At 45.8% G+C, this 21,659-nt stretch overlaps 2 protein-coding genes across 9 annotated transcripts in view; one reads left to right on the forward strand and one right to left on the reverse strand.

Annotated features, from left to right (window-relative positions):
- Nucleotides 1-21,659, forward strand: part of ATP6V0A1 (ATPase H+ transporting V0 subunit a1) — a 360,020-nt gene that overhangs the window by 152,729 nt on the left and 185,632 nt on the right. The gene's annotated exons all lie outside the window — the stretch shown is intronic.
- The window catches only part of STAT3 (signal transducer and activator of transcription 3), an 87,791-nt gene that overhangs the window by 20,098 nt on the left and 46,034 nt on the right, over nucleotides 1-21,659 (reverse strand). For 4 of the 8 annotated variants that reach the window (XM_050762599.1, XM_050762596.1, XM_050762602.1 and 1 more), the window contains exons 2-10: nucleotides 15,736-15,867; nucleotides 13,916-14,060; nucleotides 12,600-12,698; nucleotides 6,298-6,393; nucleotides 5,715-5,796; nucleotides 5,430-5,524; nucleotides 5,102-5,253; nucleotides 1,275-1,433; nucleotides 1,057-1,149 (exon numbers count right to left, since the gene is read on the reverse strand). In XM_050762599.1, coding sequence (XP_050618556.1) covers nucleotides 1,057-1,149; nucleotides 1,275-1,433; nucleotides 5,102-5,253; nucleotides 5,430-5,524; nucleotides 5,715-5,796; nucleotides 6,298-6,393; nucleotides 12,600-12,698; nucleotides 13,916-14,060; nucleotides 15,736-15,867 — 1,053 coding nt within the window. Of the gene's footprint in view, nucleotides 1-1,056; nucleotides 1,150-1,274; nucleotides 1,434-5,101; nucleotides 5,254-5,429; nucleotides 5,525-5,714; nucleotides 5,797-6,297; nucleotides 6,394-12,599; nucleotides 12,699-13,915; nucleotides 14,061-15,735; nucleotides 15,887-21,659 lie in introns of those variants that run through there. The other 4 variants (XM_050762600.1, XM_050762597.1, XM_050762603.1 and 1 more) reach the window with 3 other exon arrangements.

Raw genomic sequence — 21,659 nt, forward strand, 5'->3', positions numbered from 1 at the left:
TGGAGGCTGGGGCGGGTGGATCACCTGAGGTCAGGAGTTTGAGACCAGCCCGGACAATATGGAGAAACCCCGTCTCTACTAAAAATACAAAAATCAGCTGGGCATGGTGGAGTGTGCCAGTCCAGCTACTCAGGGAGACTGAGGCAGGAGAATCACTAGAACTCGGGAGGTGGAGGTTGCAGTGAGTCCAGTTCACACCACTGCACTCCAACCTGGCCGACAGAGTGAGGCTGTCTCAAAAAAAAAAAAAAAAAATTAGCTGGGTATAGTGGCAAGCACCTCTAGTCCCAGCTACTCAGGAGGCCGAGGCACAAGAATCACTTGAACCTGGGAGGTGGAGGTTGCAGTGAACTGAGATCACACCACTGCACACCAGCCTGGGTGAGAGTGAGACCCTGTCTCAAAAACAAAGGATGAATATCGCCCCTTCAAGCCAAAAGTACTGAGAAAACGCCTGAGAACTAACAACTTAAAGCTGTGAGAGATTCGCAAAAGGACAATCAAAGCCATATAATGAAAAATATTACAGGAACACATGCTGGCATTTTGTTCTATTAATCCTGAAACCCAACACCATACTAAGTTTCTGAGGAGGGAAATTTCGCTGCAGAAGGTCAAAACGCCAGCACACCTGTTCTGACTTGAGTGTGAAAGTAACACCTCACCCTACAGGCCCACCACCCACCTGCCCTGGGGCCTCTCAGCTTCCCCATCACTAAGCCTTACTCTTTCCCTTAAAATCCACAGGGAAGCATAGCCTCAAAGAACAGAAAATAGATGACATTATTTTGTCCCTTGGGCAGAAGGAGAAGCTGTGGTCTGAGACTCCAGGTCTGCAATCATAGGAATATGCCCAGGTACCTTCGAAAAGATGACTGCTCTTTTGCTTTTGACATCAGAATCAGAGCAAGCAGCTAGTATGGAAACAAATTTCACCTGCACAACAGTGTACTGCCTGTGACACCACACCTGGAAAGAATGACCCTGGCCACCAACTCTACCCTAATGGTGTCCCTCAGTAAAATCTCTACTGGAAACAGGAGTGGCGTGGCCTACCTGACTTTGGTAGTGAACTGGACGCCGGTCTTGATGACAAGGGGCCGGTCGGGATGCATGGGCATGCAGGGCTGCCGCTCCACCACAAAGGCACTGAGGAAAGAGAAGACGGGCTCACACGCCACGGCCGCGACCGGAAGTCAGCCCGCCTCTCACTCTACCACATGAGTCTTTAGGTGTTTTTTAGATGAGGGAAAGGGACAAGGATGCTAAGTTACCTTTTCATTAAGTTTCTGAACAGCTCCACGATTCTCTCCTCCAGCATCGGCCGGTGCTGTACAATGGGGTCCCCTTTGTAGGACACTTTTTGCTGCAACTCCTCCAGTTTCTTAATTTGTTGACGGGTCTGAAGTTGAGATTCTGCTAATGACGTTATCCTGCCAATAAATTAAGAAAGGTGTTAATTACCAAAGTGAATGTATGTAGGTGAGATGGAGAAGGGGCAGGAAATACTGGAGACATGGAGACCTCTACAATAAGAACAAGGAATATTTTTAATTGTGGTGAAATATACATAGCATGAAATTTACAATTTTTTATCTTAAGTTTACAGTTCAGTGACATTAAGAAAAGAGGAATTATTCACCACGTTGGGTGGATGCTGAAAATAAATAAATAAATAAATAATTTGTTATTATTTGTTTACTTATTTTTTGAGCTGGAGCGCAGTCGTGCAATCTCAGCTCACTGTAACCTCCACCTCCCGGGTTCAAGCGATTCTCCTGCCTGAGCCTCCTGAGGGATTACAGGTGTAAGCCACTGTGCCTGGCCTATTTATTTATTTATTTATTTGAGACAGAGTCTCACTCTGTTGCCTAGGCTGGAGTGCAGTGGTGTAATCTCAGCTCACTGCAACCTCCGCCTCCCAGGTTCAAGTGATTCTCCTGCCTCAGTCTCCCAAGTAGCTAGGATTACAGGCACCCACCACCACTCCTGGCTAATTTTTGTATTTTTAGTAGAGATGGGATTTTGCCATGTTGGCCAGGTTGGTCTTGAACTCCTGACCTCAGGTGATCCACCTGCCTCAATATCCTGAAGTGCTGGGATTAGAGATGTGAGCCACTGCGCCTGGCCAGAAAATAATTTATTTTATCTTTTATTACTAGTTCCTTCCTAAAATCTCAAATCTCTAAGAGGGGCCTGGGCATAAAAGTATTAAAATTTATACCACTAGGAGGCATTGATGGAGTTATCATTGGAAAATGACAAGCATCTGAGCCCAGATATGCAGAACATGAAATATGAAATTTAGCACTTACCTTATTCATCCTAACTTGTCTATGAACACAGACAGCTCACAAAGATGGATTTGAGCCAGCTCTGTCACACACTATCTGTGCAAGTTTTGCCAGGCCCTTCACCATCATGGGCCTTAGCTTCCCCTCTCATGAAGAAAAGGGCTTGAACTACATGAGCCCTTTATTTTCTTTCTTTTTTTTTTTTTTGAGGCAGGGTCCCACTCTGTGGCCCAGTGCAGTGTAATGGCATGATCATAGCTCACTGCCTCCTCCAACTCCTGGACACGAGTGATCCTCCTACCTCGGCTTCCTGAGTAGCTAGAACTACAGGTGTGTGCCACCATGCCTGTTTAGTTTTTTGAGATGGAGTCTCACTCTTGTCACCCAGGCTGAAGTGTAATGGCACATGTCTAGTTTTTTAAATTTTTGTAGGAATGGGACCTCACTTTGTTGCCCAGGCTGGTCTCAAACTCCTGGGTTCAAGCAATCCTCCTGATTCTGCCTCCCAAAGCACTGGGATTTATAGGCGTGAGCCACGACACCCAATCCCCATAAACCTTTTCAATGTCAGCCTTCAACTGATCAAAGGACACAACATTATGTTTCAAGACACTGATAACATGCACAAGGAATAAGTGAATAGAGAGTAAGAAAAAGCTCATTAAATCTATCTCCAGGAATAGAGAATATTAGGCCAGGCACAGTGGGTCACACCTGTAATCCCAGAAATTTGAGAGGCCGAGGCAGGTGGATCGCTTGAGACCAGGAGTTTGAGACCAGCCTGGCCAACATGGTGAAACCCCATCTGTACTAAAACACAAAAAAATAGCCAAGCATGGTGGCATGGGCCTGTAATCCTGGCTACTTGGAAGGTTGTGGCTAAGAATTGCTTGAACCTGGGAGGAGAAGGTTGCAGCAAGCCATGATCGTGTCACTGCACTCTAACCTGGGTGACAAAGTGAGACTCTAGTCTCAAAAAAAAAAAAAAAAAAAAAAAAAGAATAGAGAAGTTTAGCATCATTCCATCATTCTTTGATGGTTTATCACTAGTGTAATAAACCAAAAGACTAGAAAGACAGAAAGTGAAAGGAGAGGGAGAAGGACTGCTGCAGGGATTTCTGAACTCCCTAACTCTTTTCTGGCACTTCTATCCTCCCATTCCCAGAACTTAAGCTTCTTCGTTCCCTGGTCAGGAAGCATGTAAAACTGCTTTCAGTAAATTAACAACACTCGGGGTTAGTGAGGATATGAATAGACAGGCATTCTCATATAGAGTTGCCCTAAATTTCCAGTTCAGGCTCTGTATCTCAAGTGTCTCCTAGGGCAAGCTGGTGCAACATGCTCACTATAGGGCCTTGCACATGAAGGGTGTGCAGTAAGATACTGGATGAAGGTAAAAGTGCAGATTACAGAAAAGCATATAAAGATCCTGGGCTGGGCACAGCAGCTCACATCTATAATTCCAGCGCTTCTGAGAGGCCAAAGTGGGATGATCCCTTGAGCCCAGGAGTTTGAGACCAGTCCAGGCAACAAAGTAAGACCCTGTCTCTATAAAAAATTTAAGAATTAGCCAGGTGTAGTGGTGCACACCTGTAGTCCCAGCTACTCAGAAGGCAAAGGTGGGAAGATTGCTTGAGCCCAGGAGGTCAAGGCTCCAGTGAGCCATGATTGCATCACTGTACTCTAGACTGGGTAACACAGTGAGACCCTGACTCCAAAAAAAGAAAAAAAAATGATCCTGCTAATATAAACTGTATAAATTTCTGTCTTTATGTGTATATACATAATGACAGATGTCTAGACTGCGCGTCAACTAAAATTTTAACTACCAGTACTGCTGATGATTTAATTTAAAAATCTTTTCTTCGGCCAGGTGCGGTGGTTCACGCCTGTAATCCCAGCACTTTGGGAGGCCGAGACGGGCGGATCACGAGGTCAGGAGATTGAGACTATCCTGGCCAACACGGTGAAACCCTGTCTCTACTAAAAATACAAAAATTAGCCGGGCATAGTGGCGGGCGCCTGTAGTCCCAGCTACTTGGTAGGCTGAGGCAGGAGAATGGCGTGAACCTGGGAGGCGGAGCTTACAGTGAGGGGAGATCGCGCCACTGCACTCCAGCCTGGGCAACAGAGCGAGACTCCATCTCAAAAAAAAAAAATTTTTTTTCTTCACTTGATTAATTTTCTGTATTTGGATTTTTCCCCTTAAAAAGGGCATGCGTTGTTTTAGATTACTAAAATAACTAAAATTAAAAGTTTTGTTTATCTGTTAAATACAGTTAAACCAAAAGCCTTAATTGAATCAAGTAAAATATACTTAAAATATAATAATATAAATACATTTTTTTAAACAAAGTTTCTCCAAATAAAGTAAAAACTTTATTTTATTTTTATTTTTTTGAGATGGAGTCTCACTGTGTCACCCAGGCTGGTTGGCATCCGGTAGTGCGATCTCGGCTCACTGCAACCTCCATATCCCAGGTTCAAGTGATTCTCCTGCCTCAGCCGCCCAGAGTAGCTGGGACTACAGGCATGCACCACCATGCCCGGCTAATTTTTATGTTTTTAGCAGAAATGGGTTTTCACCATGTTAGCCAGGCTGGTCTCCAACACCTGACCTCAAGTGATCTGCCCATCTTGGCCTCCGCCCAGCCGAAATAAAGTAAAAACTTTAATTATTGGGTTAAATTTGAATATGGAAAAGTCCCCACGTTGGAGATAGAGTACCAATTCTGTGGGCCTGCAGTTAAGATCAGAATTCAATCTAGCTTTCGAGAAAGAAAGGAAAAGCTTCTTTCATCCTTTACCAGTTTTCTAGCCGATCTAGGCAGATGTTGGGCGGACCTCCAATGCAGGCAATCTGTTGCCGCCTCTTCCAGTCAGCCAGCTCCTCGTCTGTGAGAGTTTTCTGCACGTACTCCATCGCTGACAAAAGCCCCGCCAGCTCACTCACGATGCTCTGGTTGGAAACCAAAACAAAGTCAGAAAACATTTCCTCAGACAGTCTCTAACCACATTCTTTAGTCAACTCCAGAGCAGGAACTTCTTAGAAACCAAGCAAGTTCTGCCACAAGATGCTGAAATCCCGCAAGTGAGCGAGACACACAGGGGAAGTGGTCCGACCGATGCCCTTACTCTCCGCATCTGGTCCAGCGCAGTGAGCATCTGTTCCAGCTGCTGCATCTTCTGCCTGGTCACTGACTGGTTGTTTCCATTCAGATCTTGCATGTCTGCGGAGGAAGGAAAAACTCCTTGACCTGAGGGAATACTCCTGTCCTTAATGACCAGGCTCCTTTGAGCACCCGTAACTCCCTTGCGCCCCGACCGCCTTAAGATCTAAGAGTTAAGACAAATGACTCTTTCAACTCAACAACACAAACTCACTTTCTAGAGATTTTAACGTCTCTAATATTCACTTGCCTCCTTGACTCTTGAGGGTTTTATAGTTGAAATCAAAGTCATCCTGGAGATTCTCTACCACCTTCATTTTCTGTTCTAGATCCTGTTTAAAATAAGTAAACAAAAAAACAGAAGTAAAAAAAGATTTCCTTGGGAACAGAAAAAATAACGTATCGGAGGAGAATTCAAATGAAGCCAAAACCTCAAAAAAGATACATGGAGGACTTGCAGGCAGTATCCCCAAGAGAAGGCTCCCTGGTGGCCAGGCACAGTGGCTCACGCCTGTAATCCTAGCACTTTGAGAGACTGAGTTGGGAGGATCACTTGAGCCCAGGAGTTTGAGATCAGCCTGGGCAACACAGGGAGACCCCCATCTCTACAAAATTTTGTTTTAAATTAGCTGGGCGTGGTGGTGCACGCCTGCGGTCCTGGTTACTTGGGAGGATGAGGTAAGAGAACTGCTTGGGCCTGAGAGGTCAAGGCTGCAGTGAGCTGTGATCATGCCACTGCAGCCCAGCCTGAGCAGCAAAGCAAGACCTTGTCTCAAAAAAAAAAAAAAAAAATTAATAAAAGCTCCCTGCCCAAGGCTTGTAACTTGCATCACCTGTACTCTCTTCCGGACATCCTGAAGGTGCTGCTCCAGCATCTGCTGCTTCTCCGTCACCACAGCTGCTGTGGGGTGGTTGGCCTGGCCCCCTTGCTGCCAAAAAGGAGGTCAATGCACATGTGAACACAGAAATATGGGGAGAGGAATACCCCATATTTGGCTTGAGATGCCGCTGCCATCATGAGAGGAAGAGAAACAGAGGCAGTGGTGCTGTCACTATACAGGTGACACTACATAGGTCATACCATAAACCCCCGCTATGAACTGCACTAAGAGACCACATGTTCAGCTAAGATATGGTCTATGCCTTCGAAAAGCTTATGGGCAAGCATGTCAAAAAATTCACAACAATTTATGACAGCAGATGTTGAATGTCTACTTAAACGTGGTGTCCAGTGTATTTCTGAGGGATAATAAAAAAAAGTCCTGCCCTAGGGATGAAATTCCATATCAAAAGATATCTCAGGGAGAAGGGGAGGCTGGTACCTTGGAAAAGGTCAAATAGCACACGGAAAAAGAAAAAGAAGAAAGAAGGCCAGATGTAGCAGCTCATACCTATAATCTCAGCACTTGGGAAGGCTGAAGTGGGAGGACTGTTTGAGGCCGGGAATTCAAAACTAGCCTAGTCAACATAGTAAGGCCCCATCTCGAATGAATGAATGAATTAATTAATTAAAGAAATAAAAAAAAAAATAGCATATGAAACTTAAAAATTACAGGTTTGTGGCCGGGCGCGGTGGCTCACGCCTGTAATCCCTGAACTTTGGGAGGCCGAGGCGGGCAGATCACGAGGTCAGGGGATCAAGACCATCCTGGCTAACACGGTGAAACCCCGTCTCTACTAAAAATACAAAAAAATTAGCCGGGCGAGGTGGCGGGCGCCTGTAGTCCCAACTACTCCGGAGGCTGAGGCAGGAGAATGGCGTGAACCTGGGAGGCGGAGCTTGCAGTGAGCCGAGATCGGCCACCGCACTCCAGCCTGGGCGACAGAGTGAGACTCCGCCTCAAAAAAAAAAAAAAAAAAAAAAAAAAAAAAAATTACAGGTTTGTGCCCGGTACAGTGGCTCATGCCTGTAATCCCAGCACTTTGGGAGGCCAAGGCGGGCGGATTACCTGAGGTTTGGAGTTTGAGACCAGCCTGACCAACATGGAGAAACCCCGTCTCTACTAAAAATACAAAGTTAGCTGAGCGTGGTGGCGCGTGCCTGTAATCCCAGCTACTCGGGAGGCTGAGGCAGGAGAATCGCTTGAACCTGGGAGGTGGAAGTTGTGTTGAGCCAAGACTGCGCCACTGCACTCCAGCCTGGGCAACAAGAGTGAAACTCCATCTCAAAAAAAAAAAAAAAAAAATTACAGGTTTGGGCTGGGCATGGTGGCTCCCACCTATAATCCCAGCACTTTGGGAACCAAGGCAGGAGGATCACTTGAGGCTGGGAGTTTGAGATCGGCCCAGGGAACATAGAGAGAGACCCCATCTCAATCAAAAAAAAAAAAAAAAAAAAATTTTTTTTAAATTAGCTGGGCGTGGTGGCATATACGTACTAGCTACTTGGGAGGCTGAGGTGGGAGGATCACTTAGGTCCAGAAGTTTGAGGCTGCACTAGAGCCAGTTTTTTTTTTTTTTTTTTTTTTTTTTTTTTTTTGAGACGGAGTCTCGCTCTGCCGCCCAGGCTGGAGTGCAGTGGCCGGATCTCAGCTCACTGCAAGCTCCGCCTCCCGGGTTCACGCCATTCTCCTGCCTCAGACTCCCCAGTAGCTGGGACTACAGGCGCCCGCCACCTCGCCCGGCTAGTTTTTTGTATTTTTTAGTAGAGACGGGGTTTCACCGTGTCAGCCAGGATGGTCTCGATCTCCTGACCTCGTGATCCGCCCGTCTCGGCCTCCCAAAGTGCTGGGATTACAGGCTTGAGCCACCGCGCCCGGCCTAGAGCCAGTTTTATGGGCAACCATTCTCTTCCTTTCCCATGGTCCCTATCCAAGCCCATAGAATACAAACTTCTTAGAAGTTTTGGGAAGGTGACCCATGCCCCTACCCCTACTACTTCCCACAGTGACAGTGACTCACCTGATTGGTAAGATGGAGAGAAAGACTCTGTGCACACACAGATCTTCAAAGAACCCAGCACCAAGCTGGTGCCTCCCTCCTCTCACTCTTGCCTTACTAGGGCCCACCACAAGCAAGAGCAGCAGCCTGGTTGCTAGAAGCAGGTCTAGAGGCCTATCCCTCTGCCTTCCGTGAGTGTTGGTCTATGGTGGCTGAAGCTCCATATGGATGGCTGGGGTGGCGTGAGGGTGCTGCTCTGCACACCCAGGCTCTCCCCACACCAAGATCTAACTCAGGGCACAGGCATCGGAAAGCCCCTACGGTTACCAGCTCAAGCCACACTTTCCATTCTAGTTTTACCTATACAGCTGATGTTTTAATCTTCATTCCACTCCCATGTCTATTTCTCAAGTAGGACTACACTTAAAGGGGGAAAACATGTGATTAATGATCACCCACAGAAACCCACCTCTAATACCTTTATAAAAAACTTCACTGGCTCCCCACTGCTTCCAGCTGTAAACATCTCAGGCCAACACAGAAAGCTGTTTCACACAATTGATAACTTAAACTTTCCCTCCCTGTGCTTCGGTCGCCCCAAACTCCCCACTCTTTCCTGCATGCAATGTGTTTCCACACTCCCTCCCCACCCGCTATCCACTCAGCCTGGCCTGGGCTTTAGCCCAAACACACCTGAACTCACTCACCTTCAAATTCAGTTCAAATGTTTCCTTTCCTGCAAAATCTTATTCAACTTCCTTAGACAAAATGACACACATCCTCTTCTGAGTTTTTCTCACTTTGAGTGTTTGTGTACTTATAATCCCGACTAGCCTGACAGCCCCTGGTAGCAGGGTACATCCATTCTTCTATCTTTAACCCATTCTAGACACTTAAGAGCATGCCAGATATCATAAACAGAAAAAATAGCAGTGAGGCCTGGGTTGAGGCCACAAATATCCAACTTACAGCTTCATATCAGGAGTTGCAAACTTTTTCTCTAAGGGACAGAAGGTAAATATTTTTGGCTTCCTGGGTCATATAGTCCCTGCCACAAATAGCCCTGCCACTGCAGCACAAAAGCAGCCACAGATAATGCATAAATAACCGAGTGTGGCTGGGTTCCAAAAAAACCTCATTTACAAAACAGCAGCAGGCTGGATTTGGGCCACGGTCACAGTTTGCAGACCCCTAATCCATCCAATTGAAAACATCGTTGGGATACCTTTGGCTTTCCTACCTCCCATGGTAAGTTGGAGTCCCTATCCAAATTGACTTAAACCACATATTTTTATATTGTGGAGCAGGATAAAATACAAAGGTTTTCCGTAACAGAAAATCCTAGTGCTGCCTGGGCAAGTGCCTGTGTGCTAACCTCTTGGGCTAAAGGGCACTGCACAGTAAATGTTATCTACCACCTCACTCACACCTGAGCATATCAGTTTTCTGCTTAAAATTCCTCACTGGGGCCGGGCACAGTGGCTCATGCCTGTGATCCCAGCACTTTGGGAGGCCGAGGTGGACGGATCACCTGAGGTCAGGAGTTCGAGACCAGCCTGGTCAACATGGTGAAACCCCATCTCTACCAAAAATACAAAACATTCTTCACTGGGTCCCCATTTCCTACAGTAATGGTGAGGGTGATGATAGTGATGTCAGCAGCAGCAGAAAGCAGTTAAATTGTTTTGCATTTATGTGTCAGATACTGTTCTAAGCATTTTACATGTATGAATTCTATGAAGAAGGTATAATTATCACTCCCACTGGAGGAACAGAGAGAGTAAAAATTGTTTACTTAAGGTTACAGAACAAGTGGCAGGGCTGTGGGTTCATATCAAAGCAGTTGGCTCCTTGTGGTAAACTGCTCTTCCAGAGCCCCATTGCTTGGCATGACTAATTAAAACATCATCACATGGCCTTGACTAACTCATCTTCCCGACCCAATCAGATGCCGAACTTTCTATACTTCTCCCAAGAATACATGTTTCTGTTTCTGTCTTTGAACATGATCTTCTTTCTGCCTGGAGAGCTCTCTCTCATCAGTTGATGAGCCCAGGAGTTCAACACCAGCCTGGGAAACACAGCAAGAGCCCACCTCTACCAAAAAAAAAATTAGTTGGGCATGGTGGCATATGCCTGTAGTCCCAGCTACTCATAAGGCTGAGGCAGGAGGCAGGAGGATCACAAGGGTCCAGGTGGTTGAGGCTGCAGTGAGCTGTGATCACACTGCTGCACTACAGCCTGGGTGACAGAGTGAGACTGTCTCAAAAAACAAAAGGTTACAATGGTAAATTTGAAATGTAATGTTATGTGTATTTCACCACAATTTTTTAAAAAGCAGGGGGTCAGGGAGAAAAAGAAAAAATATCCCTGATATTAAAGAAATTAAAGAAAGTAAAACCCTTCACAGAAAGTAAAAAAGTCTCCTATGACCAACTACTTTAATGATTTAGTATATATGTTTCCAGATATTTTCCCATATATACCAATAGTATATGCAAATTGCATACATTTCATTTTACTATTATGAATCAGATCTTTGCTTTCTTTTTTTTTTTTTTTTTTCAGACAGTCTTGCTCTGTCACCCAGGCTGGAGTGCAGTGGCACAATCTCAGCTCACTGCAACCTCTGCCTCCCAGGTTCAAGCGATTCTCCTGCCTCAGCTTCCTGAGTAGCTGGGACTACAGGCGCGTACCACCATGCCCAGCTAATTTTTGTATTTTTAGTAGAGATGGGGTTTCACCATGTCGGCCAGGATGGTCTCAATCTCTTGACCTCGTGGATCCACCCACCATGGCCTCCCAAAGTGCTGGGATTACAGGTGTGAGACACCATTGCCTGGCCCAGATCTTTACTTTCATTACATCTTCTAATAGGTTACTAATGCCACTGTATACAGGAACTGCAGATTCTGAAAATATTTATCTCGTATACAATGGCCTTTCTAAACCTTGCTAGTTCTAATTGTTATTGTTAGTTTTGTTTCTCTTGGATCTTCTAGGAAGACCTGCCTATCTGTAAATAATAAGAATTCTGTCCCTTGCTTTCCAATATTTGTACCCTCATTTCTTTTTTTTTTTTTTGGGATAGGCTGGATCCTTCAGAAAAGTATCAAGAGTAAAAGACATCCTTATCTTTTGCAGTTTTACTGAGAATAGTGTTTCACTACTGTGCATCATGCTTAATTAAGCCAGGCGTGGTGGCTCACACCTGTAATCCCAGCACTTTGGGAGGCCGCAGCAGGTGGATCATGAGGTCAGGAGATCAAGACCATCCTGCCTAACAAGGTGAAACTTCGTCTCTACTAAAAAAAATACAAAAAATTAGCCAGGCGTGGTGGCACACACCTGTAGTCCAGCTACTCGGGAGGCTGAGGCAAGAGAATCAACTTGAACCTGGGAGGTGGAGGTTGCAGTGAGCCAAGATGGCGCCACCGCACTCCAGCCTGGGCGACAGAACAAGACTCTGTCTCAAAAAAAAAAGAAAAAAATAGATATGAGTTCTCGCTATGTTGCCCCAGCTGGTCTTGAACTTCTGAGGCTCAGCAATCTGCCTGTCTCAGCCTCCCAAAGTGCTGGGATTACAGGTGTGAGCCACTACTCCTGGCTGTTTTTTAGGTTTTGATATGAGGATTTTTCCAGCCTCATAAAATAAGCTGGAAACATCTCTTGTTTTCCTATACTTTGGAAAAGTTTGAATGATATTGGAATAATCTGTACTATGAAAGTTTGTCAGAACAGGCCGGGCACAGTGGCTCACGCCTGTAATCTCAGCACTTTGGGAGGCCGAGGTGGGCGGATCACCTGAGGTCAGGAGGTCTCCAACATGGAGAAACCCCGTCTCTACTAAAAATACAAAATTAGCCAGGTGTGGTGGCGCATGCCTATAATCCCAGCTACTCGGGAGACTGAGGCAGGAGAATCACTTGAACCCTGGAGGTGGAGAGCCGAGATCGCGCCATTGCACTCTAGCCTGGGTAACAGGAGCAAAACTCCGTCTCAAAAAAAAAAAAAAGTTTGTCAAACCATTAGGTCTGTTGGATTCTTTTGGTGGAACTTTCTTTTTTTAGAGTTTTTTCAATGTATTTTGGGGGGTGGAACTTTCTTTTTTTTAAGAGTTTTTCGATGTATTTTTATGATTATTGATCTATTTAATTTATTTTCTTTCTTTTTTAGTAGATCTAATAATTTATCTCATTATAAAGTTGTTTGATTTTCCATTCCTCCCAGACCAGGGATTTGTCTCAGGTCTCACCTGGGCCGCAGTGGCTGCAGTCTGTAGGAGGCGTGACTCTTCCCACAGGCACCGGGCCACAATCCGGGCAATCTCCATTGGCTTCTCAAGATACCTGCTCTGTAAGTAGGAGAGAAAGAGAATGAAAATCAGTAGCAGACCATGGAGATGTGGACTGAACTGCGGCACCTTAAAACTAATGTATTCATCAAGGAAAGCATTTACTCTAGGAAAGAACAGAACAAAGGCTTCAGAGCCTGGGTGAAGGCTCTCTGTGGGTGGGCGAAGGGGAGGTCGTTACTATTTCTGTAACAGAAGGCACACTAGCCTGAGTCTTTTTTTTTTTGAGACTGGGTCTCACTCTGTCCACCAGGCTGGAGTGCAGTGGCGCAATCACAGCTTACTGCAGCTTCGACCTCCCAGGCTCAAGTGATTTTCTCACCTCAGCCTTCTGAGTAGTTAAGACTACAAGTACATGCCACCACAACTGGCTAGTTTTTGAAAAAAAAATTCTGTAGAGATGGTGTCTCGTTATGCTGCCCAGGCTGGTCTCAAACTCCCGGGCTCAAGCAATCCTCCCACCTCAACCTCCTAAGGTGTTGGGATTACAGGCGTGAGCCACCATGCCTGGCCTTGTCTGAGTCTTTACACAGTATGCTATCCTGCTCTTGCAGGGAAGCAACTGACTTATTCAAGAAGTATCCCATTACGGTCAAACCTTTAACATGTAACAGTGAGAGTCATCTTCCTATCAGTGGACCCGGTTAACATGCTAACATGTATGATTAATGTAACAATCACTTTATGATCAGGCATGGTAGCTCATGCCTGTAATTCCAGCACTTTGGGAGGCCGAGGCGGGTGGATCACGAGATCAGGAGATCGAGATCATCCTGGCTAACATGATGAAACCCCGTCTCTACTAAAAATACAAAAAATTAACCAGGCATGGTGGCGGGCGCCTGTAGTCCCAGCTACTTGGGAGGCTGAAGCAGGAGAATAGCGTGAACCCGGGAGGTGGAGCTGGCGGTGAGCCGAGATCATGCCACTGCACTCCAGCCTGGGCGACAGAGCGAGACTCCATCTCAAAAAAAAAACAAAACAAAACAATCACTTTATTACTTCAACTATGACAAGAGAAGTGATTCTCAGGTAATGATGCTCACGGGTAAGTATACAGAGCTTTGAGAAGGGACTAATTACTTCTCCTGTAATTGAAAATACAAGATAAGATTCTCGTTATTTAGCCAAATGAGAAAAGAAATGCTTCCAGGAAAGAACGCTAACACCCGACTCTACGGGTCCTGTTTCTCCTTGTCCTCAGTTTCTCATCATACCTGAAGAAACTGCTTGATTCTTCGTAGATTGTGCTGATAGAGAACATTCGACTCTTGCAGGAAGCGGCTATACTGCTGGTCAATCTCGCCCAGGAGATTATGAAACACCAAAGTGGCATGTGATTCTTTGCTGGCCGCATATGCCCTAGGAAAAGGAAGAATGATAAAGAATGGCTCTGAAGCCGACACATACACACAAACACAGAAATCACCATCAAGAAAGAGGAAAAAAAAAAAATAAAGCAAACCTGACGCTATAACCCATTCATCATTTTAGATTCTTCTTGCTCAGCAATCAAATGCCATCAATTTAATAATTATTAATAATTATTTCAGGCCAGGCACGGTGGCTCACGCCTGTAATCCCAACACTTTGGGAGGCCGAGGGGGGCGGATCACCTGAGGTCAGGAGTTCCAGACCAAACAAGCCAACATGGTGAAACCCTGTCTCTACTAAAAATCAAAAATTAGCTGGGTGTGGTGGTGAGCACCTGTAATCCCAGCTACTCGGGAGGCTGAGGCAGGAGAATCGCTTGAACCCAAGAGTCAGAGGTTGCAGTGAGCTGAAATTGCGCCACTGCACTCCTGCCTAGGCTAGAGCCAGACTCTGTTTCAAAAAAAAAAACCAAAAACCCACAACAAAACAAAAAAACAATTATCCCAGATATTATTATCCACTCTCATAATCTGTATTTGTAAAATACTTGAGCAAAGTAGACAGCTATGCTGTTTTGCTTTAAACTCTCAATTAACTCTGGTCAGATTTATTAGTACAAATAAGTAATCCCAGGCTGGGATGGCCTATCTCCAGCATCTGGGAATCACCTCCTGGCCCTTCACCAAATCAGGATATGCATTCTGGAAAAACCAGGTCATATTAACACTGGCCTGAATTAAACCAAAATCAGTAGGTGAGCCTGAGCATATTAAAGTGAAGGAAATAAATAGTTGCTGGACTTCTGTGCCATTATCTCCTCTATGAATGGAATCCATTTCCCTTTTCCTGTGATCTAGTTTGGATCTACATCCCTGCCCGAATCTCATACTGAAATGTAACCCCCACTGTTGGAGGTGGGGCCTGGTGGAGGGTGACTGGATCATGGGGGTGGGATTCTCATGAATGGTTTAGCACCATCCCTGTTGATACTGTCCTCGAGACAGTGAGTTCTTGTGCGATCTGATCGTTTAAAAGTGTGTGGCGCCTCCCCCTTGCTCTCTTGCTCTTGCTCTGGCCATGTGACCTGCCTGCTCCCACTCTGCCTTCTGCCATGATTGGAAGCTTGCTGAGGCCTCCCTGGCGGTGGATGCTGCTATGCTTCCTATACAGCCTGCAGAACTATGAGCCAATTAAACCTCTTTTCTTATAAATTACCCAATCTCAGGTATTTCTTTACAGCAAGCTGAGAACAGACTAATACACCCCTGTGGCTCCTTCCTTTAACTAAAGGGGAATTACAAGTATCAACCCAAAGTTCTAGCTATGACAGAACTCACATTCAAAGAAAAAATATGTCTACCACATCGCTGGATTATCAGAATATACAGAAGATCTGCCCAAGTAAATGAGGTCCAAATCAACCTTCAAGACATCTACCACCATACAGGCAGTTTCAATGTGTCAAAGACAGTTGCCCACATGCCCTTCTAATATAAAAAATGCTTTACAAGACCAAAGGGTGCCACTTTATCTCCTGATCTTATTTTCCCCATCACCTGTACCCGTAAATTTTTTAATTAAACAGCAAAGCATGACATTAAGAGTTCATGTCTCTTGACTCAAACCGAAACCTAACAATTTGGAGAGTCTCTTAAGGACTTACCAATCTTGACTCTCAATCCAAGGGGCCAGAAACTGCCGCAACTCCATTGGGAAGCTGTCACTGTAGAGCTGATGGAGCTGCTCCAGGTACCGTGTGTCAAGCTGCTGTAGCTGATTCCATTGGGCCATCCTGCTAAAATCAGGGGTCCCAACTGTAAACCAAAGTGTGCATATGGTCACCACAAGTCCCAGTAGGGGTAAATAATCTAGAAGTAGCCATTGCCCAACACAGGTGTCAGGTCTGTGACTAGGGATAAAGATGTTCTGGGGAGGACCCTGCTTCTTTCTCCCAGTTTATTTTTAAAAAATAGAGATGGGGTCTTCACCATGTTGCCCAGGCTGGCCTTGAACTCCTGGACTCAAGTGATCTCCCACCTCGGCCTCCCAAAGTGCTGAGATTACAGGCATGAGCCAACACACCCAGCCTGTTTCTCCCAGTTTAGAACAATACAAACACATTCACAATCTCCATCTTGGGATAATCACAGCTTTTTTTTTCTCTTATTTTTTAAAGACAGAGTCTTGCTCTGTGGCCCAGGCTAGAGTGCAATGGCATGATCGTGGGCTCAAGAGATCCTCCCACCTCAGCATCCCGAGGACCTGGGACTATAGGCACATACCACCATGCCACACTCGTTTTTTACAACATGTTTTGTGAGACAAACAAAACATGCCCAGGCTGGTCTTGAACTCCTGGGCTCAAGTCATCCTCCTGCCTCGGCTTCCCAAAGTGCTGGGATTACATATGTGAGCCACCGCATCTGGCCACACATTTCTTTTTTTTTTTTGAGACAGAGTCTCGCTCTGTCGCCCGGGTTGGAGTGCGCGTGGCTGGATCTCAGCTCACTGCAAGCTCCGCCTCCCAGGTTCACACCATTCTCCTGCCTCAGCCTCCGGGTAGCTGGGACTACAGTTGCCCGCCACCACGCCCGGCTAGTTTTTTGTATTTTTTTAGTAGGGGTTTCACCGTGTTAGCCAGGATGGTCTCGATCTCCTGACCTTGTGATCCGCCCGTCTCAGCCTCCCAAAGTGCTGGGATTACAGGCTTGAGCCACCGCCCCCGGCCCACCACACATCTCTTTTACACTGGGATGACAAGTGGCTATTATGCCAGGTTCTATAATCCATTATCTACCAGAGGTGTGTGAAATTTAAAAATTACTAAACTCCCAGATTTCTATTCCCTTATCTATAAAATAGAGATAATATTTCCCATTCCTCAGGGGTATTGAGATATTCCTACAGCATCCAGCTCAGTGCACGGCACACAACAGATGCCCAACAAATGTCAGTTCCTTTCTTTCTACTCCACAGCCCTTTTAGTTATACACAGTAAACCTGTACTGTGGCCAAAATGTAGAAAGTGGATGTTTGGGGTGGGGGGACAGAGAGCTAATTCCAGGACTACAGGTTTAAAAGTATAAATGAGGATCTAGGAAGATCTGCCTGAGATTCTCCTACTCAACAAATAGTAACTATTTAAAAAATTGCTTAGTCTGGGATAACAGAGAAGGAAAGAAAAATGCCAGGCATAAAAATTGTCCCAGGTTCAGGAACACCCCAGTGAAATGCTCTGGTATGAGAAACCCAGCCAGCTAATCACCTATAATCCTCTTTCTGAATAGTATGGGTCATGGAAATATCAATAGAGGCCAAGTCATTTTAAGAAGTTCTAAAATTAGGCCAGGGGCAGTGGCTTAAGCCTGTAATCCCAGCACTTTGGGAGGCCGAGGCAGGCAGATCACCTAAGGTTGGGAGTTCGAGACCAGCCTGACCAACTCGGAGAAACCCTGTCTCTACTAAAAATACAAAATTAGCTGGGCATGGTGGCACATGCCTGTAATCACAGCTACTCCAGAGGCTGAGGCAGGAGAATTGCTTGAACCCGGGAAGCGGAGATTGAGGTGAGCTGAGATCGCACCACTGCATTCCAGCCTGGGCAACAAGAGCAAAACTCTGTCTCAAAAAAAAAGAAAAAAAAAATTGTTCTAAAAATAATTACAAGTCAGAGCCTAAGATGAAGGTATATACAGACCAAGGTCCAATGAGATGGTTCTCTGGGATAGTGAGAACATTTAATGAGAGACTGAACACACGCAAACACACTAGAGTTCTTGACTCTCAGAGAAGGCACGAAGAAGTACCTAGTTAGCACTGGCTCTTTCATAAAAATGACTGAGCAAACTGGCAACAAAACCAACAGGTCTTCTGTTCTCAAGGCAGCAAATGTAATGGAATGAAAGGTGCAATCATGGAACCTCTAACTCCTGCAACCTCTAACTCCTGGGCTGAGGCAATCCTCCTACCTCAGCCTCCCAAGAAGCTGGGAGTCTCGCTACGTTGCCCAGACTGGTCTCGAACTCCTGGGCTTAAGCAATCCTCCTGCCTCGACCTCCCAAAGTGCTGGGATTACAGGCATGAGCCACCACGCCTGGCTTGGGATCAGGTTTTTGTTTTTTTGTTTTTTGAGACAGTGTCTGTCACCCAGGCTGGAGGGCAGTGGGGCCCAGGCTGGAGGGCAGTGGCGGGATCTCGGCTCACTGCAAGCTCCGCCTCCCACGTTCACGCCATTCTCCTGCCTCAGCCTCCTGAGTAGCTGGGACTACAGGTGCCCGCCACCTCGCCCGATTAAGTTTTTGTATTTTTTTTAGTAGAGACGGGGTTTCACCATGTTAGCCTGGATGGTCTTGATCTCCTGACCTTGTGATCTGCCCACCTCAGCCTCCCAAAGTGCTGGGATTACAGGCATGAGCCACCGCGCCCAGCCTGGGATCAGGTTTTCTAACAGAACCTGAGAGGGCTGCACTTCTCCCTCCCTCTTTGGTGGACAGACTCAAAATACCCCTTTTGCTACTGTGAAGACGGCTGGTGGAGCTCTCAAGCACATATTCAGGGAAGTGCAGGAAGTACCTACCAGCAGTCTTTACACTGAATAATTAATAATCTAAGGCAGCAGCATCCAACAGAAATAGAAGACAAGCCACATATGCATTTTAAATTTTCTGGTAGCCATATTTAAAAAGTTAAAAGAAACAGCTGAAATTAATATTAATAATGTATTTTATTTCGTTTAATATATCCAAAATGTTATTTCAACATATGATCATACAAAACTTATTATTATTATTATTATTTTTTGGAGACAGGCACTCTGTCACCCAGGCCGGAGTGCAGTGGCTCAATCACAGCTCACTGTAGCCTCAACTTCCCGGCTCAAACGATCCTCCCACTTCAGCGTCTCAAGTAACTGGGACTACAGATGCACACCACATCTGGTTAATTATTTTTGTAGATACGGGGGTCCCATTATGTTGCCTAGGCTGGTCTCGAACTCCTAGACTCATGCATCTCAGCTTCCCAATGTGCTGAGAGTATAGGCTTGAGCCACCGTGTCCAGCCCACAAAAATTATTGAGATACTTTACACTCTTTTTGCTACGAAGTTTTCTAAATCTCCTGTGTACTTTACATGTGCAGCACGGATCCAAGGTATTTTCCCTCCTCATGTATCAAGGGCTTAAATTCCACTGGTGAAAAAACTCAGTAAAGCAAAAAAAAACAAACAATAGAATGTCAGAATAAGGTATTTGCCCCAATTAGGCCAATATGCTTCTATAAATTAACTAAATATTCCAACAATGTTACTTTTTTTTTTTTTTTTTGAGATGGAGTCTCACTCTGTTGCCTAGGCTGGAGTGCAGTGGTGCAATCTCAACTCACTGCAACCCCCATCTCCCTAGTTCAAGCAATTGTCCTGCCTCAGCCTCCCAAGTAGCTGGGATTATAGGCATGCACCACCACACCCTGCTAATTTTTTTTTTTTTTTTTTGAGACGGAGTCTCGCTCTGTCGCCCAGGCTGGAGTGCAGTGGCCAGATCTCAGCTCACTGCAAGCTCCGCCTTCCGGGTTCACGCCATTCTCCTGCCTCAGCCTCCCGAGTAGCTGGGACCACAGGCGCCGCCACCTCGCCCGGCTAATTTTTTGTGTTTTTAGTAGAGACGGGGTTTCGCCGTGTTAGCCAGGATGGTCTCGATCTCCTGACCTTGTGATCCGCCCGTCTCGGCCTCCCAAAGTGCTGGGATTACAGGCTTGAGCCACCGCGCCCGGCCTAATTTTTTAAATATTTTTAGTAGAGACAGGGTTTCACCATGTTGCCTAGGCTGGTCTCGAATTGATAAGAGTTCAGAACTCTTATCAGTTCAAGACCAGTCTGGCCAAAACAGTGAGACCCTGCTTATAATTAATTAATTTTAAAATGTAGGCCGGGCATGGTGGCTCACACCTGTAATCCCAGAACTTTGGGAGGCTGAGGTGGGTAGATCACGAGGTCAGGAGTTCGAGACCAGCCTGGCCAACATAGTGAAACCCCATCTCTACTAAAAATATAAAAATTAGCCGGGCATGGTGGTGGCCGCCTGTAATCCCAGCTGCTCAGAAGGCTGAAGCAGGAGAATCACTTGAACCTGGGAGGTGGAGGTTGTAGTGAGCCAAGATTGTACCACTGCACTCTAGCCCAGGCAACAGAGCGACACTCCATCTCAAAAAATAATAATAATTTTAAAAGCAATATTACTTGCCATCTTCCACCCTAAGATTCACCTGCCACAGGACAAATGCTACCTGGGCAGTGGTACAGGTACACTAAGCACTAGCTGGAGTAAAAGCAGTGGCTGACGTGCACGCTATATGCTGAAGCATTGTAACCGTGGCATGTATTGATTGCCCTCTGTAAAAAAATCAAAGGCCAGGCCGGGCGCGGTGGCTCAAGCCTGTAATCCCAGCACTTTGGGAGGCCGAGACGGGCGGATCACGAGGTCAGGAGTTCGAGACCATCCTGGCTAACACGGTGAAACCCCGTCTCTACTAAAAAATACAAAAAACTAGCTGGGCGAGGTGGCGGGCGCCTGTAGTCCCGGCTACTCGGGAGGCTGAGGCAGGAGAATGGCGTAAAAACCCGGGAGGCAGAGCTTGCAGTGAGCTGAGATCCGGCCACTGCACTCCAGCCTGGGCGACACAGCGGGACTCCGTCTCAAAAAAAAAAAAAAAAAAAAAATCAAAGGCCATTAGATCTCTCTTACAATATTTGCATTAGGGCCAAGTTAAAATCTGCCTCACATGGAGGTTGCAGTGAGCCAAGACTGCGCCTCTGCACTCCAGCCCGGGTGACAGAGCGAGACTTTGCCTCAAAAAAAAAAAATCTGCCTCATAGACTAAAAGCATCATGAACTGACTTATGCTATGCAAGAACTGATGTGCATACAAAGAAATCTGCATAATACGCCAATTTATGAAGATTCTATTGCATACAAATTTACTGAAACCTGAAACTCTAAACCTACAGAGTCCAGTATGGAGTCACTAGCCACATGTAGTTACTGAGCACTTGAAATGTGGCTGCTTCAAACTGAAATATGCTATCAATATAAAATACACACTGGATTCTGAGGATGTACTGAAAAACAAAAGAATGTAAAGTATCTTGTTCGTGTTGAAATGATAATATTTTAGATATACTGCATTAAATAAAATATATTATTAACTTCACTGATTTCTTTTTATTTCTTTTAATGTGGCTACTAGAAAACTTAACATTAGGCCGGGCGCGGTGGCTCAAGCCTGTAATCCCAGCACTTTGGGAGGCGGAGATGGGTGGATCACGAGGTCAGGAGATCGAGACCATCCTGGCTAACACGGTGAAACCCCGTCTCTACTAAGAAATACAAAAAACTAGCCGGGCGCGGTGGCGGCGCCTGTAGTCCCAGCTACTCGGGAGGCTGAGGCAGGAGAATGGCGGGAACCCGGGAGGCGGAGCTTGCAGTGAGCTGAGATCTGGCCACTGCACTCCAGCCTGGGCGACAGAGGGAGACTCCGTCTCAAAAAAAAAAAAAAAAAAAAAAAAAAGAAAACTTAACATTGGCAGGGAGTG

The sequence above is a fragment of the Macaca thibetana genome, chromosome 16 (genome assembly GCF_024542745.1).
Source record: "Macaca thibetana thibetana isolate TM-01 chromosome 16, ASM2454274v1, whole genome shotgun sequence".
Lineage (NCBI taxonomy): Eukaryota > Metazoa > Chordata > Mammalia > Primates > Cercopithecidae > Macaca > Macaca thibetana.